This window comes from Dreissena polymorpha, chromosome 4 (assembly GCF_020536995.1).
Source record: "Dreissena polymorpha isolate Duluth1 chromosome 4, UMN_Dpol_1.0, whole genome shotgun sequence".
Taxonomy (NCBI): Eukaryota; Metazoa; Mollusca; class Bivalvia; order Myida; family Dreissenidae; genus Dreissena; species Dreissena polymorpha.
Window position 1 is genome coordinate 84060716 of NC_068358.1, and position 17311 is coordinate 84078026.

The following is a 17311-nucleotide window of genomic DNA, read 5'->3' on the forward strand; positions in this document are numbered from 1 at the left end:
ATCCCTTCAGATAAATTAATGAAAACCTAATAAAACATTCAAGTAATACAGTTTGCGTGCTAAGCGAAAAATACATTTATAAATAAAATGTATTTTACAATTATTAAATTTATTTATTTTTGGATTAAAACTACTACACAAACTTCGTTGACGTTTGTAATGTGATTCGTTTCATAAAAACAAGAAGAGAAATAAATGTATTATTATAGTTTGACTCATTTTGCTATCGATCGAAAGATGGGCATACCATAACTAATTTTACACTGTATAGCAAAAAAGAGTTCAATTAAAATATTATAACGGTTAAGGTTCGACAAGAGCAGCACGCCGTTATGTTTGACGGAGACTGCTTCATAAAACTGGCCGAATTGGTGTTTGTGCGTCAGATAAAAAAAACATTTAAATGAAATAATGCATAAATGGATATAATGTTAAGTTATGGCGTCATGTCAGATGTTAATCACAGTCAGCCAAAATGATGCATTGTATTGCTTTATTAAAATCGACTTCCTTATCGTGTGTTTATCGACAAACAACTATCGAAGTATAAATAAGGAAAATAATTATTCTATACTGAAACGTCAGAATAGCTTCTCTTTGTATTTTGGATATTTTGATGATACCATTGAACATTATTTGGCACAAAAAGTACGAAATAGTTTCTGTATCGTTTTGTCTCATGTTCAGGTAGATATTGTGCGTTTAATGCATTTAATTTGTGTCATTTACTAATTAAACAGATTGATAACAAAAACCGCCCTATTTCATCATCATTTAGTTCGTGCATAGATTGTAAATTATAAATATTTTTGTTCATGTACTCAGCTATTAGTTTTACTTCTTAACATTTTTTTGCTGATATCAAACTTGTTAAGTCTACCTCATTATATATGAATTGCTTTCATACAAAAAGGTTAATTTTCAAAGCGTGTTTTATCATACCGGGGCTAAATTGACCAGCTCATACGAACACATTGCTGGTTAAGTGGTTTTAGTGACCGATAAAAAAAATAGTCAATATTTTAACTCAGCAATCAATCTAATGGTGATTTTGGCGCAACTGGTAATGTTTCATATTAAAATTCTGGGAAGGTAAGCGCTTTGTTTGGATAACACCTGAAACTTACCAGAGTCAACCACCTGCATTCATATTTATAGTTTGTTGTTCTAATTGTATATCGCCGTTGAGCTATATCATCTTGAGGTAGAAAAAAAACTTATAAAACGATAGCGCAGGAATATTGCAGATAAGACTAAAATGCAAAGTAGTGTTGGATTCGAAGTAATGGATTTAGAATATATTCAGTGTAAACATACTTCTTTTATGAAATATTGGGAAAAAAATTTGCAACTTATTTTTCCAATTAATTAACAGGTCCCTTTAAAGTAACATTACTATTCAAAATCAACGAAAATTTCGTACAATCGTTCTTAAAATAAAATTAAGCAATTAAAAGTCAGTGTTCCTTATGGCAATTGCCGAAATTTCAACGTCAGATGTGGTCTGGTAAAATAGATGTTTGTAATTACAAAATGCCCGTTTTTATTATTGTTTTGCATATCTATTCATACGACACATGAACACTAAAATGGTGTTCTTGTGTCGTATGAATAGATATATACGCGGGAATTAATTGTGGCCACAAATAAATAAAAACGAGCATTTTGTATCTACAAAAATCTATGTAATCATACCACATCTAGCGTTGAAATTTTGGCTATTGCTATAAGGAACACTGATTGCTATGGTGTTAACTTTATTTTACGAAATACTAAACGAAATTTTCGTTGATTTTGAGCGTTATAGAGACTTTAAGCATCCGCGCTGTTGAAACTTTTAATCGATAGTGGTTGATGTGTTTCAATATATATATATATATATATATATATATATATATATATATATATATATATTTGTTAGACAAATATGAAGCATAAAAGCTATATTTAACTTTTCCTTCTTAAAGAATTTTCTTTTATACTTTTACTTTATTTTCATATGATGCGGAAACAAACAAAAAACTAAAAGAATGGCCTGATGTAGCCTTCGGAAAATTTTTATTATAAATAAGGTTCAGCACCACTCGCTTGAATTGTTACGTATTAGCATTTGACAGTTAATGGATGCTCCTGTTGAACTAGAGTTGCATATATAAACCGCACATTTCAATGCATAATTAACGTAACAAAAACTAAATCTTGTTTAATATTTCCTTCATCCTGCAATACGATATCAATAAATCTATAAAAGGATATCGTGGTCCATCCTATATGACTCGTTGAACCAATTGCAAAATGATTCTCGACCCGCCTTATTGTGAAAGGGTATAACATTGTGGGTTAAGGTGGTATAAATATTGTGCATGCCCATAGTTTGCAACACTTCAGACTTCTAAAATGATATTTACTTTATTAATCGGTTGTGTTGTGTTTTCGAGCGGTATGTTGATAACGTTCAATGTTAGAATATTTTAATGCAAAATACAAATATTGTTCGATAAGAAACAAATGTTGAACTAAGCATAAGATTTTGTATGTGAAATGATCATCTATTAAACAAATAATTATGCTGATTCGCTATCTAATATGCAATAAATAAGCTATTTTTGCAGCAAGTGGCCGTTGTCCTGACGGCTTTGTGAAGTTCGTTACTACTTTAGCAATGACGTTTAAACTTGGACTGGTGCGCAGGTCGGTTTTGAGCTATTGATTCAGTACGTTAAGCAAAAAAATAAATATATATATAACAGCTATCAGTTATGCAGTTATTAAATGCATCGTTTTATTTGAATTAATTTTATTTACAAACAAGAGCTACCAAATTACACCGCGATCGACCATTCTTCAACTATGTTTGAATAATGTGCATTCTCTGTCAGTTGTCTGATATAAAAACTGTTAAGCTGTATTTGATTATCTTTAGTAGTGGTAAAGTATTTGTAAACGCATGTTAGGATTGCATGTTAGTTTGATATGGTAAGTGTAGCGCGCAAACGCTTACCTCAATTTTATATACACAAACAATAAGGGGCATAGTTCTAGTAAATTGAAACTCATAGTTATCTTCTTTGGTTGGTGACCTCACATGATGATCCCGAGGACACTTTTGACGTTTTGAATATCTGTACTTAATATAGAGCGATATACACGTACATAGAAGTAGAAGTAACTTGATCGGTAATGTTTTGTTACGTGTAGATAAGCTGATTGAAAATGAATGAGCAAGGTTTTGTGTTCTCGGTTCGCATGGAGCTACAGACTTTAATGCTTGCCGCACTATTAACTCTTGGTACTTTGGGATATGCATTTTTCACTGAGAAAATACCAAATTAACCCATATTTCGGCGTCGGCGTCCGAGTAAAACTTCGGTTATGGTAAATCTACAACATAACTGTTTTTTACTATAGGTATTCAATTTAAACGTCTTAAACGTTTCTTAGATATTATATGAGGTCTTTGACCAAGCTTCAAAACTCTGCAATTGTGCAGAAATCTGCCACGTTGTGTTCTTCAAAATATGGATAACGTAAAGATGTTATATAAGCCTAAGGCTTTCGACGCAATCGAGCTAAAATAAATAGGTTTAAACTAAACTAAAGATGTAATCTCCATACGATAACAGGTATTCAATTTAAACTTGACATATGCGTTCAAGATCATTATTTCAGGTGCGTTCATGGTCATAGTTTCAGGTCGCCGGCTACGTTTTATAACGTTGACCTGCATTTAATTATAGTGCCCCAGTTTTCACTTAGAATTATCTGTATATCACTTTTTGTACAACAGTTATTCACTCTAACTTGCAATTTAGCAGGATTATGTCCATTTTCATAAAACAATCTGGTAAATATTTGTGAACAACAACTCTATATATTTATATTTAGAAATGAAATTGAAAATAATTGTTACATACATATTCAGGGTATTAAAGGGATCTTTTCACGCTTTGGTAAATTGACAAAATTGAAAAAAGTTGTTTCAGATTCGTAAGTTTTCGTTTTAGTTATGATATTTGTGAGGAAACAGTAATACTTAACATTAACCATACTCTAATATAGCCATTATATGCATCTTTTGACGATTTTAAAACCTAAAAATTATAAAGCGTTGCAACGCGAAACGATTAAATAATTTGGAGAGTTCTGTTTTTGTCGTTAAATTTTGTGAAACTACGAAGATTGCTTATATAAGGTATAAAATACGTCAACAATGTGTACTCGGCGGAATAGCTCAGTAGGCTAAAGCGTTTTTACTTCAGGACTCTGGCAGGACTCCAGGGGTCACTGGTTCGAAACCTGCTCCGGGCAATATTCTTTAACTTTTTTAAAAAAAATTCTTGATTTTTTACTGGAGCTTTTATGATCCAATGTTTACATTTATAAATATAAAGCATTTAATGAATAAGTTAAAAAAATGCCAAAATCTGTGAAAAGGCCCCTTTAATGCACATTCACTTATCAAGCCATATAACTTTTTCCAGCCTTTTAGCATGATATTTTCGTGCTGAGTTATACGTGCCAATTAAAATTCAGGTTGAAGTTTTCTTGCAACAAGTACATATTTATGTTACTACTGCATATATAAAGTAAAACGTCACAAATGTTCTTGGGAATATCAATGAGCAAAGCAAATAAGTATGGTATGCAATAAGCAAATTGTGCCCCTTTTGTACTGAGAAAAGTAATGTTTATATATGCGTGCAACGACTTAATATCCTTATGTATACTTCATTTATTGAAATACATATTAAAGGGGCCTTTTCACAGATTTTAGCAGGTATCGAACTTTGTCATTTAATGTTTTATATTGATAAATGTAAACATGGGATCTTTAAAGCTCTAGTAAAATATCAAGAATAAAATTTTAAAAAAGAAGAAAAAAAAGTTACCCTCAACAGGGTTCGAACCACTGACCCATGGAGTCCTGGAGTAAAAGTCTACCAATTAGATCACTCGGTCATCCGTTCTCATACAATATTAAATTGTATTTTATACTTTATATAAGCAATCCTCGTAGTTTCACAAAGTATAAAGACAACATCAGAACTCTCCAAATTATTCAATCGTTTCGCGTTACAACGCTTTATAACTTTCAGGTCTTTAAATCGTCAAAAGATGCATATAATGGCTATTTTAGAGCATGTGAAATGTTCCGTATTACTGTTTCCTTATATCATAACTAAAACGAAAATTTGCGAATCTGAAACAACTTTTTTAATTTTGCCAATTTACCAAAACGTGAAAAGGTCCCTTTAAAGTATGTGTAAAAAAGTCTTCATAAACAATCATTGAAAAAGATCTATTAGACCAGCCTTTTAGAATAAGTATTTTCATATGTTTTTTACTTAATCAAGTCAGGATAAAGTTTGCGTCGAAGAAGAAAAGCAATTCAAATTTAGCCTGCAGCAAGTACATTCATTGTGTATATTGCGTACAGGTAGCATGCAGCCAGGCATTCTTCCCAACAAGAGCGAATCTTGTGGAAATTAATAACCAGACAGAGCACAATTTCCTGTGGCAACGAGCTCGGGAAACTAAAAGTAAGGATGGTTATGTGGAAAAGTTTCCATTCGATGTTTAAATTCATAAGCGCATACAATTTGGTATTGTATTTTTGAATTTCTTTTTATTCGTTTTATCTAACTCATCATTTGAATACTTAATTTATATTAAGATAAAAAAAATCGATTACTTGATTCGCATTGTATATGTTGAACTGCATAGTATAATGACCTTGAACTGGGTGTTGCTTTTAAGTTACCTAAAACGTTCTGAATGCATAAATTATCAGACTCTATTGTGGCAATCGTATTACATAGATTTATTTAAAAGGCAACACAATAAAAAGTCGATGGTCCTTTTTACCCATTTTAAAGTAACCCGTCGTAAACACCCACTATTACAAATAATTATAATGCGGTCGGTTTGATTTTTTACACGTCTGTAATACTAATCGTGTGCTCCGAAACACAGTCTCATAAATCACCTGTCATGATTGTAATGGACTTTTACAGTATTGTAGTTTTTGAACCGTTTTCCATCAATAGTTTTCGCCCTTGTTCGAATATCGCAATGACTTCGTTTTGACAAAACACATTTTAAACTAAGTTCTGTGGAGCATATTTCCTGCATCATGTGTTTGGTGACAGCGGTGATATGAACAGAGCCATACACATTCAAGACTCGAAAAAGAAACATGTATGACAATAATGCAAAACATTTTGAATGTTCATGTTCGGAGATTATATAAACAGGCCATAAAATACGACACAGAATAGAGGACTAGAATTGGCAACATGGCTTTACAGCTGATCAGATAGCTACGCAGATGATTATCATTTGATATTTAAAAGAAGATGAACACACGTGAAAGTTTATATTAAGAATACATGGAACATTGCATGAATTTGTGTATGAAACACTAATAACGTGAATTAATAAATATTTATCGCAGATCGTGTCTCTGCCATTACAATAACAATGTGATACAACTTGACAATATATCCGTGTTAATTAAGTCTTGATAATTATTGTGTTGTATTTATTTTCTATTTCAATCAATATAGTAGTATAGTAAGGCAGTTATTCTAAAAATATTGTATTCGCTTTTCAAAATGGCACTGATTATTTTTCTATAACTATGCAGTTATGGACAGAGATTTTTAAACGTGTTTCCGTGTTTTTATATAGATTCCTGGGTTTGACTAAATAAGGTTGTTTTTTAACACAAAATGAAAAAAAAACGGGCTTATATAATTGGGCTTAACAAACACTAGTTGTTATATAAATCATACTGATCATTGATACATGTTTAATAACACCATTAGCATACACCACTAAAACTTTAAAACATTGTTTTGATAATAAAATATCCGAGTTAAAAGCACGTTTAATGACAAACGTGTACGTTTTACTTATTTATTCAATGAACAGCTTTCTGTTCGTTATCGGCGGTTTCAAAGATAGGTAAAATATTTATGTTCCGTTATAAGTATTAGCGCTATAATAAAATTCGGAAATTCGGTTTTGACAATGATCACGGTTTCAGTTTGTAAAAGTAATGTATTATTTGATACTTCTTTTCAAATTCCTAAAAACAGTGACTGTAATTTTAACATAAGGTAATAACGATTTTTGGGACAAATAAGTTCATAAAAATCCCGCTATTTACATTTAGAAAATACCTACTTACAGAAAATTACTGCGTTGGAGCCTCGAACTTGCAGATTACAGGGATGTTCCGTTGGCTCAACTCGGGAAAATTAGTGGGCGCTCCTGACATTTACTGGGGACCGGGCGACCCAAATGGCGGGGATGAACACTGCATGGCAATTTGGTTATTAATCAGTCCAATTGTGTGCGTCCTTATAATTGTTTTCACTATTCTGTAAAATATTTTATTATGTTAGTGATGAATTTTCAATGCTTATATATGGCTCATTTCCGCTATTATACGGTTACTGATGCAGAGCTTCTTGCGTTTCTTTTAAAGATGTGTACAGGAAACCATTCATATAATAAGATTGGAAACCCACTGTATTGGCAAAGCGTAATTATTTATTAGAGAGTTTTATGTGAACGGGTATTTTCCTTATATTTTAGCATATTATCGGTACATCGAATTGTTGGGTCGACGCCTCCTGTAACCTTCAGCTAAATTTCATCTGCGAAACTCCAGCGAAATAGGCACTAGTGCTTCAAGTTTATAATATGTTTTACGGTCATCGCAAATTATGATACCACCAAGGATAAGTACTTTCAATTGTCCTTTTGTAAGCTTCCTTTCGGTTTATTCTTTCAGAAGATCGTCAACTTATATAATTATAACAATGCCGACGATGCATGCACGTAATATGTACATTATAAACTACACTATTAAATAATATTTCAGAGGTTCTATACAATTTTAAATAACAATCGATGTAAAATGCTGCAATAAAAACATCGTCAATAGTTGTAACAAAGTTTTGTTTCGTCATATAGTGTCTTTTTTCAACGGCAAAGAGCAGAAAAAAATTAGAACCTAAAGAAAATAGCAGCTCATAGTGTTTACAAATTAATGAGAAAACTGACATACATTCTTACGTTTTGAAAAGATATTTAAACATCCCTTTTTACACGGCACATCATCTTTATTACAGATGAATTATCTGTTTTGCATGAAAGCAGATATTAAAGACGATTTGAATAAAACATATTCTTTGCGTTTTCCAATGTGGAATAAATGTGTTTTTTATTTACCAATATATGTTACTAAAACACAAAATCAATGTTACAATATTGTTTTACTACTTATGTCGAAAATGCATTATGATATTTTGAACGAATTCTTATTGAATGTTTTCATCACTATGTACGAAAATAAACGACTTTTTTAAATCGACATAAAATAATACATTTAAGAAGATAATCATTACTTTGCACGGGTACTAAAATAGTAACGAGATATGTACTGTTGTAAAATATGATGATGGCCTAAAAACTTTATTTTTCTTTCTCCAATAAAACCATCCTTTTACTGTGTTGTTTTTTGTATTTTATTCCTTTATTCCACTTCATAATAATTGGTTCATATAAGATAACAACACTTTGAGCATGTGTAAGGAATGTGTTGTTGATTTGGCATAATGTTAATTGAAAAGAGGGAATTAAAAAAATTTAAAACATATCTGCAATATTTAGTTTTGTTTTGTTTTATCTTCACGAATCGAGTGTACGTTTTATGCGGGGCGCAATAATGGCATTGTGTGTGGTTACTTTTTATTGACACGAATATTTAGTAAAAAGATATTCCACACTTGTGGAACAACTTAACATTAATGTTTGTTAGAATTTACAGTTTTGAGCCTAGGTTTTAAAAATGGTCGATCGATTTTAGCGTCAACACCAAATATTAAGCTAAATAGATATTTTGTACTGTAGTAATACTTCAGATGAAAAAGTCATGAGGATGTGGAATGTATTTTCACAATATTATCTACAGTTTCTACAATTTTTAGCTACACAATATGTACGGAACTGCATTTTTTTTCAACTCGCTTAAAAATTAAGAGACAAGGCAATATAGAGACGCTTTTAAGAATGTCATAAGTTGAACCATAGCTATTTATGTTAATCAAAATGTATGTACACATATTAAACTAAGTAAAACCTATCTTTCAACTAAAAAAAATAAAGGACAAAGCAGTATACACACGCTATGTATCGTTTAATCATTTTACAAGATTGGATTCATGGCTATTTGTGCTAGCTAAAAAGTATGTTTTAACGTGCTTCCCAGTCAAAATTAAATTCTATGGACAAATGTACATTTCCATATTTCTTTTCTAAGACTCACTCAACGATGGAAACAAAGGTAAGACAGCAATACTGACAGCTCGTTGGCAGCGAATATTAACAAGCATCAACAAACACATTTTCGTATCAAAATCGGTTTGCCTACAAACACTATCTTAAAAGTAAGTTTTACCAGACATGATTTTTTTGACTTAAGGTTATAGTCTAAGGTAATTCGGACAACTGTAAGTTTTTGTTCATAAAAGAACTAATTGAAACTCTAACTTGACAGTTAAACGAGTTGAAATCAGTGTGTTACTCATGACTAAATCGTATTCAGTATTTTCAGCATTTATGATTACAATATCATTAATAAGAAAGCCTTGAAACATAGACTATACATGTATTTGTAATCCAATATAATTTTGATGAGACTTGTTAAGACTGTTTCCGGATGTGTATTACCATGAACGTTAAAAAAGTAAGCGTACTTTACATAGTTGTTGTATATAGAATATTGACAATAATATTATTGTTTCGATAATGTGCTAACTATCAACTTAATTTGTTATCATTCCACCGCATTGATATCTGCCTAATATAACGTTGCCTGATATATTTTTATATCATGGTCAACATGATGTTCTTAGAGTTACGTAGGAATTGCAATAAAGTAAACAATTTCTATCAACATGAATCAGGTTGAACAAAACAGACAATTTGATACCAAGAACGTACATATTTTATTCTAGTTTAAAGTCATAAATCGCAAAAATGTTTGTTTTTTTAAATCACGACAGCCCGCACTACAGAAGTTAAATGACGTCATCAATGGGACAATAAATCTTAAATATCGATATAGTCATTGCACTCGCAAGTGTTGCACAGAAAGTCAATACAAATGATAACTGCATGCTAATCCTCAACTATTTAAACAAACGATTTAGCACGCGTATGTCAATATTGGCACCATCATCAAAATGTTTATTTCAATACACATCTCCAAAATGGCGTCTCCAAACTATTTGGTAAAGTGTGCTCTTCGATTAAATTTGTCGCTGCAGTCCATTCCTGATCTCCAAATAAAGACGTTTATATTTAAAGCGGGTGCACTCTTCCAATTCGTTGTGCAAACAACTTATTTTCTCTATACGATGTTTAAAATAAGCGATTATTCGTGTCGTCTTTTCGAACGCCGTTGCTACATGTATGTCAACGTGTAAAAGCCGGATCAGCAAAATCAGCAGGGATCCGTACATATTAAATATAAAAATGGATTGTTTTGCAGATTTTTAAGAAAATTTGGTATGATAAACAGAAAAACAGGTTACTGTCCCATCGTTGTGTAATATATATGGCTTGGCACGAATAAAATAAAGCCTCGCCGTTATATTATTCTAAGCCTCGCCTGATATATTACAAAACGATGGGACAGTAACCTAATATTCTCTATATTTGTTTGCAACGGATATAATTGTATTAAATTCAAAACATAACCTATTGATGCTCTTTACTCCATGTGACAAAGCGCATAAGACATGGGAAGAGTTAACCTTAGATCTGTAAATTTACTGAGGACAAGTTTCCAAAATTATACAACATATGAAAGAAGTTGGCAAATGTTTGACAGCACAATCCTGTTATTCTCCATTAGATGTAAATCACGGATCGATGCACAACTAAATCACAAGGAAGTCATTGAAAAATACCATTGTCGTCTTGTGATAGTTAAACTAAAACAAATTCAATATTAGAGATGTCCTCTGCGATGCGTGTTCAAGATGAAAGAAAAACAACGAGCTATTTCAGTAACACCGTATGTTGTTAATTATATTAAAGACCGTCGCAACAAATACAGATATGCAGAAATGAAGTGTGACTAGTTTCACGCAGTTGTATTTTTAATAACATGCACTTTTTACGCCGGATGTTGTGATCCCTTTGCACATGCGCACTTGCATATTTTACGGGTCTTGCATATTTTACGCCACACCTGCTTCACGACCCGACCCAACATAAGATTGCATAAAAAATCAAAATCCTACAGTGACAACTAAATAAATGGAAATTGCAGAGATAATTAAATTAGATTATCTGAGCGGGACTATCTAATATATCGTAAACTAATGACGGCAAGGTTTATCTCAACTGTTTGATTTTTGAAATTCTCAATGCAGTAGGATCAATATAATAAACAAGAAACCGTCGGAGACGGGTGATGCTCCCCAAAGGTTTTTTGTCACAATATTGCACTATATTGTAATGCCGGTCCGTCTGGTGGCCGTCAGACGGTGCCAACATCACAAATTTCCTACTGAATAAAGAAAATAAAGTCTGCATAAATTAAAATATCGCTTTTTATTAACACAAAAGTCATTTCTCAAGTTTCATATTTCTGTTTTCTGATGTTATTCGTTTCTTAGCCTAAAAGAAAAAATCAAGTCATCTAACCTCGTTATCCATGACCCTTTCCAATTAGTGCCAAAACGCAACTGAAACCAAACGACAGTTTGGTCCTATTTATACTCGTAGTAAAGTGACGTCATACGCATGTTTCAATGAATGACGTCACATGACTAAGCAAATCTTCAATGAATGACATCATTCGGTACCCCTCGCAGATTATCATAATCGGACTCGGGAGAAATACGGGTTGAAAGTAGTCCGCCCACGTGATACCATTCTAAGAATGTTACAACAACAAAAACAATAACAACGATGGCGTCCATAATTCCTGTAGAGTTTGTACTTGCTCTGGCTTCAGAGCATAGAAAATCCCCATTTTCATCTTTGCAAAATGTTAACAACTCGCAAAACCGGCCATGGTTGTTTTTACTATGTAATTTTGATTCGCGTAGGCCCGCGTAGGTAGACCGCAATACCGCTTCCGAAATGTGTATTCATACTATCTCCTTCGAGGTACTTATCCGATGTTTGACGGAAAGGGCCGAGAATGTGCGATTGTGAATGACATATGATTTAGCACAATTCCAATGAATGACGTCATATAATAGTAAACATTCAAGATGGCGGAAATGAGAAAATACCGCGAAATACTTGCAAGTTAAATGTAATTTATGACAAAGGTAATCATTATAATATGATGAATTAATAAATAATGTGCAAAGAACTTATCAATATATCATTATATTGATTATATTAGTATAACATTTAATAATTATAGAATAAACAGTGATTGGCTCATGACATTGACAATCGTACTATGCGTACATCGTAACTGACTATTTAAAGGTAATAATAGGCATTGATATAGGTCATAGCAATATATTCAGATAAAAGGAAACGTCTTGAGGGCACAGTATTTGAGGGACAAAAAAAATATAGAAAATTTCAAAGGGCCATTACTCTGTGAAAAATCATCCGACCAGAACCCGCTGATGATATGCACATCTCCTCTTGGTAGCGAAGCTTCCCATAAAGTTTCATTGAATTCCGGTCATTAGTTGCTGAGAAATAGCCCCGGACAAGAATTGCACTATATGTACAGTTAATGGAAAATTCCAAAGGGCCATTACTCTGTGAAAAATCATCCGACCAGAACGCGCTGATAATATGCACATCTCCTCTTGGTAGTGAAGCTTCCCATAAAGTGTCATTGAATTCCGGTCATTAGTTGCTGAGAAATAGCCCGGACAAGAATTGCACTATATGTACAGTTAATGGAAAATTTCAAAGGGCCATACATCTGTGAAAAATCATCCGACCAGAATGCGCTGATAATATGCACATCTCCTCTTGGTAGTGAAGCTTCCCATAAAGTGTCATTGAATTCCGGTCATTAGTTGCTGAGAAATAGCCCGGACAAAAATTGTGCACGGACGGACACACGGACGGACGGACTTTCAGACCGACAGACATACGTATGACAAGAACCGAATGTTCCGAATTAAAATAATGCCAACTTAAATCATAGCGAATGAAAAGGACATCATGTTAGATAAACCCGCAGGATAGTACAACAAACACACAGCATATCATGATAAACACACAGCATACCATGACAAACACACAGCATATCATGATGAAAACACATCATACCATGAGAAACACACATCATACCATGACAAACAACTAGCATACCATGACAAAACACAGCATACCATGACAAACACACAGCATACCATCACATACGCACAGCATACCATCAAAGCACACAGCATACTATTATAAACACATATCATATGATTTAAACCCAACCCACATCATTTCAATGAAACCTACGATATATCAATAGTCAACAGGAGACAGACGATGCGTTCCATACAGATTAAACTGTGCGGTGTGCGCATAAATTAAGGTAACTTTCCACTGAGCGGAGCACATATTTATTTCGTAAATTAAAGCGCATGTTATATGAATAAGGTTTTTAGAAAACAGTTCTTTCAAAGATTGGCAAATTTCTCTGTCGCGTTCAAACGATGGAATATTTATATTTTACAACCCTCCTCTGTAACCGGTATGCAATAGCTTACTCAGCTGCGACCGGATGTCAGAATATTTCGCATCGTCTGCATGGTTTACGTTCTCTTCCGGATCAAGGGTGTGGTCGTACAGCTCAACCCCGGAGAGCTTATCCCAATTCGGCTGGTACACGGGAGCAGCCTGGAACGCAGCCCACTCCGTATAGCGGAAACTGTCGGTTCTGACTGTGTATCCCATTACCGCTTCGTTGTCCCGCTCGTACTGAGAAAACGCCGCCTCTTTTACTGGAGTGTCTGGGTTGCTTACAAGAGGTATGAGGCTAGTTCCTTCGGTACACAGGTCTACCAGAGTGGAGTTCTCTGGGCATTTCGGAACAGCCGGTAAACCGGCAGCTTCTGCAAGAGTAGGGAAGAGATCCACGTACTCTGTCAGCTCGCGGGTTGAGACGCCGCCGTCTGTTACCCCGGGTATGTGGATCATCATCGGAGCGTGGGTTGCGAGCTCGAAGTTTGTCTGCAAAACAAAAACGCGTTCATTGATGAATAGTGAATTGAAACATGATTATAAATCGATCGTTTTCCTTTATGTTGTTCCGTTAATTATTAGCTGATCTTTTCCCTGTTATGTAATGCTTCTTCTAATGTAAAGTTAGTACAAATTATCTATATTTTGTAATAATTAAGTAATTTAAAATGAGACTTAATAGATTCATTACATGTAGTTGACTCATGAAAGGATATCGGACAATGAACGTTACCTGTTTGCACCATTCGCCGTGCTCGCCTAGCTGCCAGCCATGGTCCCCCCAGAAGGAGATAATCGTACTGTTGGTGAGGCCCAGTTTATCCAGTTCCGCTATCACACGGCCGACCAGAGAGTCGGTCCAAGATAGCGCGGAGTAGTAGGCACGTCTCAGATCGAGCACAACCGAGTCGGGCAACGTCGTGTTGATCCCACCGCTTGCATTTAGACTTTTGATGTCATGGAACATAAGCAGTCCTCCGTATACGTTCCATGCTATATCAGGCATGTTGACGGGAGCGTATGGGTTGTCTGGAAGGCTTACATTGGGATAGAGGTCCAGAAATGACTTCGGAAACACAAATGGCAGATGAGGCTTGTGAAAGCCAACGGCAACAAAGAATGGCTGTTCCCCCGATATTGCTTTAGGTGCAACTTTACGCAGGGTCTTAACGGCATGGTCTGCAAGTTGTTCGTCGATTAAAGGCTCCTTTTTCAATTGCTCATCTGGGACAGCGACCCAACTGTTTTGATTTGTCTCGAAATTTGGTACACCATGGAAGTATGGTTCTGTCCATGATATAGGGTCATCACCCCCAGACGATTTCCCTGGATGGAACACTTTACCCATGCCAATGGAGGCATATCCATTGATCTTGAAATACTCTGGAAGCGTTGTAAAGTTTCCTCCTACCTTTCGAAAATATGGTCCTATTGTATAGACGTGTGTTGTATCCGGTCGTCGACTGGTCAGAAGAGATGTTCTACTTGGATTACAAAGAGCAACTTGAACGTACGCGCGCTTTAGTAGCAGACTCTTTCCCGCAAGAGCGTCGAGGTTTGGGGTGTGCATCTTCGGATGGACTGGTGCTGGGAAGTCCTTGCCTTCGTATGATCCCAACTGAGGACGCATGTCGTCCGACACCAAAAACAACACATTCTTTCGCGAATTAATTGCTGTCGTCGAATGAAGAACAAAAATTAGACCCAGCAATTGTTTCAACATTGCTGAATGTTATTGAAACTACGTTTAATTAAAACCAAAAGTGGTTATGCTCGTGAGTCGATATCGAAGTACAAAGTGCAATACTGTATGCAGTATCAAGTAATAAGTAGTGTGAATAGGATTGCAGTTTATCAGTAACGAGACTAGCGTTAATTCATCTCAACTTAATTATCACTTGTTAAGACAATAAATACAAATACGAAATGTATTATTTATTTATTTATTATTAGCGTCATTGTGAGCTTTAATGGTAGTATTTTAATGTGTTGCTAGTGGTAGTTTTAAAATGTGCTGCTACCGCAATTCGTCACTAGAAGAGACGATCAGAGTTTAACAAGAATTTCTGTCCTAAAGGGGCCTGTGGAGTTTCTTTGTCCTATACTTACTGATGCCGATACTATAAAGCATACAAAAACAAGACACATAGTTTAAAGGCTTCTGAAATGCCCCATAATGGTTTGCATTGTGGTAATTATCCCAATAGTATTCATGTTTCGCTGTGTGTTTGTAGAGTGCCTTTGTATAAGAATTGGTTACTCATTAAAACCATGCGCTACTTGTAAGATGTATTGCCTGCATGTTGAAGATTCGTGTATTTCTCCATGTGAACGAACAGCAACGAACACACAAAGTCCCTTTAGTTTAACTCTTTCAGTGCTGGAACAGAATTTTGAAGACCTTTGCAAACAGTTTGGATCCAGATGAGACGCCACAGAACGTGGCGTCTCATCAGGATCCAAACTGTTTGCTATTCTGATAGTATTCTTTGAAACAATCGAAGAAAATGCTAATTTAAGAAATTCAGCAGACGACATTTTAGCAGACGACAAATTTCCCAGCATGCAAAGGGTTTAGTGCTCCTCCTGAGTTCATTGTATTTAACACGAACCATCGTGTTAGACTGATTGTAAGCGACCATATATTTAGAATGCCCTGAAAAGATTCAAATGTATAATAATTTATTTAATCGGCACGTGAGATTATCAAACCTGCAACCTAAACATCAAACTGAAAGCTTCGTTTGCAGACCCAATACATGTATCCGAAAATACGTTATTCATTTTATATCTACCGGTAATAAATACAATATATTCTCACTGACATATAACCATGCTATCGCATTATCAAAACCTATGTCTTCGTTTGTTTGTTTTTTTAAAGTGACGCTCAGTAAAATACTTTATGTTAAGAAATCAAGTTTAATTAACTAGTGTGAGCGCCACGCTGGTTAAAGTTTTTTTTTACGTTTTGGTAAATTGACAAAATTGAAAAAAAGTTGTTTCATATTCGCAAATTTTCGTTTACGTTATGATATTTGTGAGGAAACCGTAATACTGAACATTTACCATGCTGTAAAATAGCCTTTATATAACGGAATCCGGATAGTGTCATCTATAATCTCGCACTTATTTCATCAAGGGCGACACTAGACACACGAAGCGATGCTTTTTCTTGACAGTCGCGGCGAAACTTGATCTTTTTCTTCACAGTCGCGGCGATACTTGATCTTTTTCTTGACAGTCGCGGCGATACTTGATCTTTTTCTTGACAGTCGCAGCGACGCACGATATTTATTTTTTTCAATTATCGCCCATATTATCCGAATCTCGTGTATCTCGGTCTAATTTCAGACCGCGACACTAGACACACGAAGCGATACTCGATATTTTTCTTGACAGTCGCGTTCAAATATCGATGTAATAATATCGCGTTCAAAGGGCGACACTAGACACACATAGCGATACTTGATCTTTTTCTTGACAGTCGCGGCGACGCACGATATTTTATTTTTCAAATATCGCCCATATTATCCGAATCTCGTGTATCGCGGTCTAATTTCAGACC

At 34.6% G+C, this 17311-nt stretch overlaps 1 protein-coding gene across 2 annotated transcripts; it reads right to left on the reverse strand.

Moving 5' to 3' along the window:
- Positions 1 to 12330: 12330 nt before the first annotated feature.
- On the reverse strand, positions 12331 to 15538 carry LOC127879459 (iduronate 2-sulfatase-like). 2 transcript variants are annotated; one of them, XR_008049104.1, is made up of 3 exons: positions 14477 to 15538; positions 12981 to 14232; positions 12331 to 12811 (listed from the first exon to the last, which is right to left on the reverse strand). XR_008049104.1 is itself a non-coding variant. In XM_052426310.1 (2 exons), exons 1-2 carry the CDS (start codon positions 15464 to 15466, stop codon positions 13732 to 13734), a joined length of 1491 nt encoding a protein of 496 aa, XP_052282270.1. In that variant the 5' UTR covers positions 15467 to 15538; the 3' UTR covers positions 12331 to 13731. The 2 variants fall into 2 exon arrangements, 1 of the variants encoding a protein (XP_052282270.1); XM_052426310.1 differs by having other exon boundaries at positions 12331 to 14232.
- Between the last annotated feature and the right edge of the window lie 1773 nt (positions 15539 to 17311).

Bases quoted from the DNA above. Each gene is read 5' to 3' on its own strand.
- LOC127879459 (XM_052426310.1), bottom strand. From the start codon at position 15,466: ATGTTGAAACAATTGCTGGGTCTAATTTTTGTTCTTCATTCGACGACA. The intron at 14,233-14,476 runs GTAACGTTCATT...TTTGTTTTGCAG, and splicing joins ACGGCGAATGGTGCAAACAG to ACAAACTTCGAGCTCGCAAC.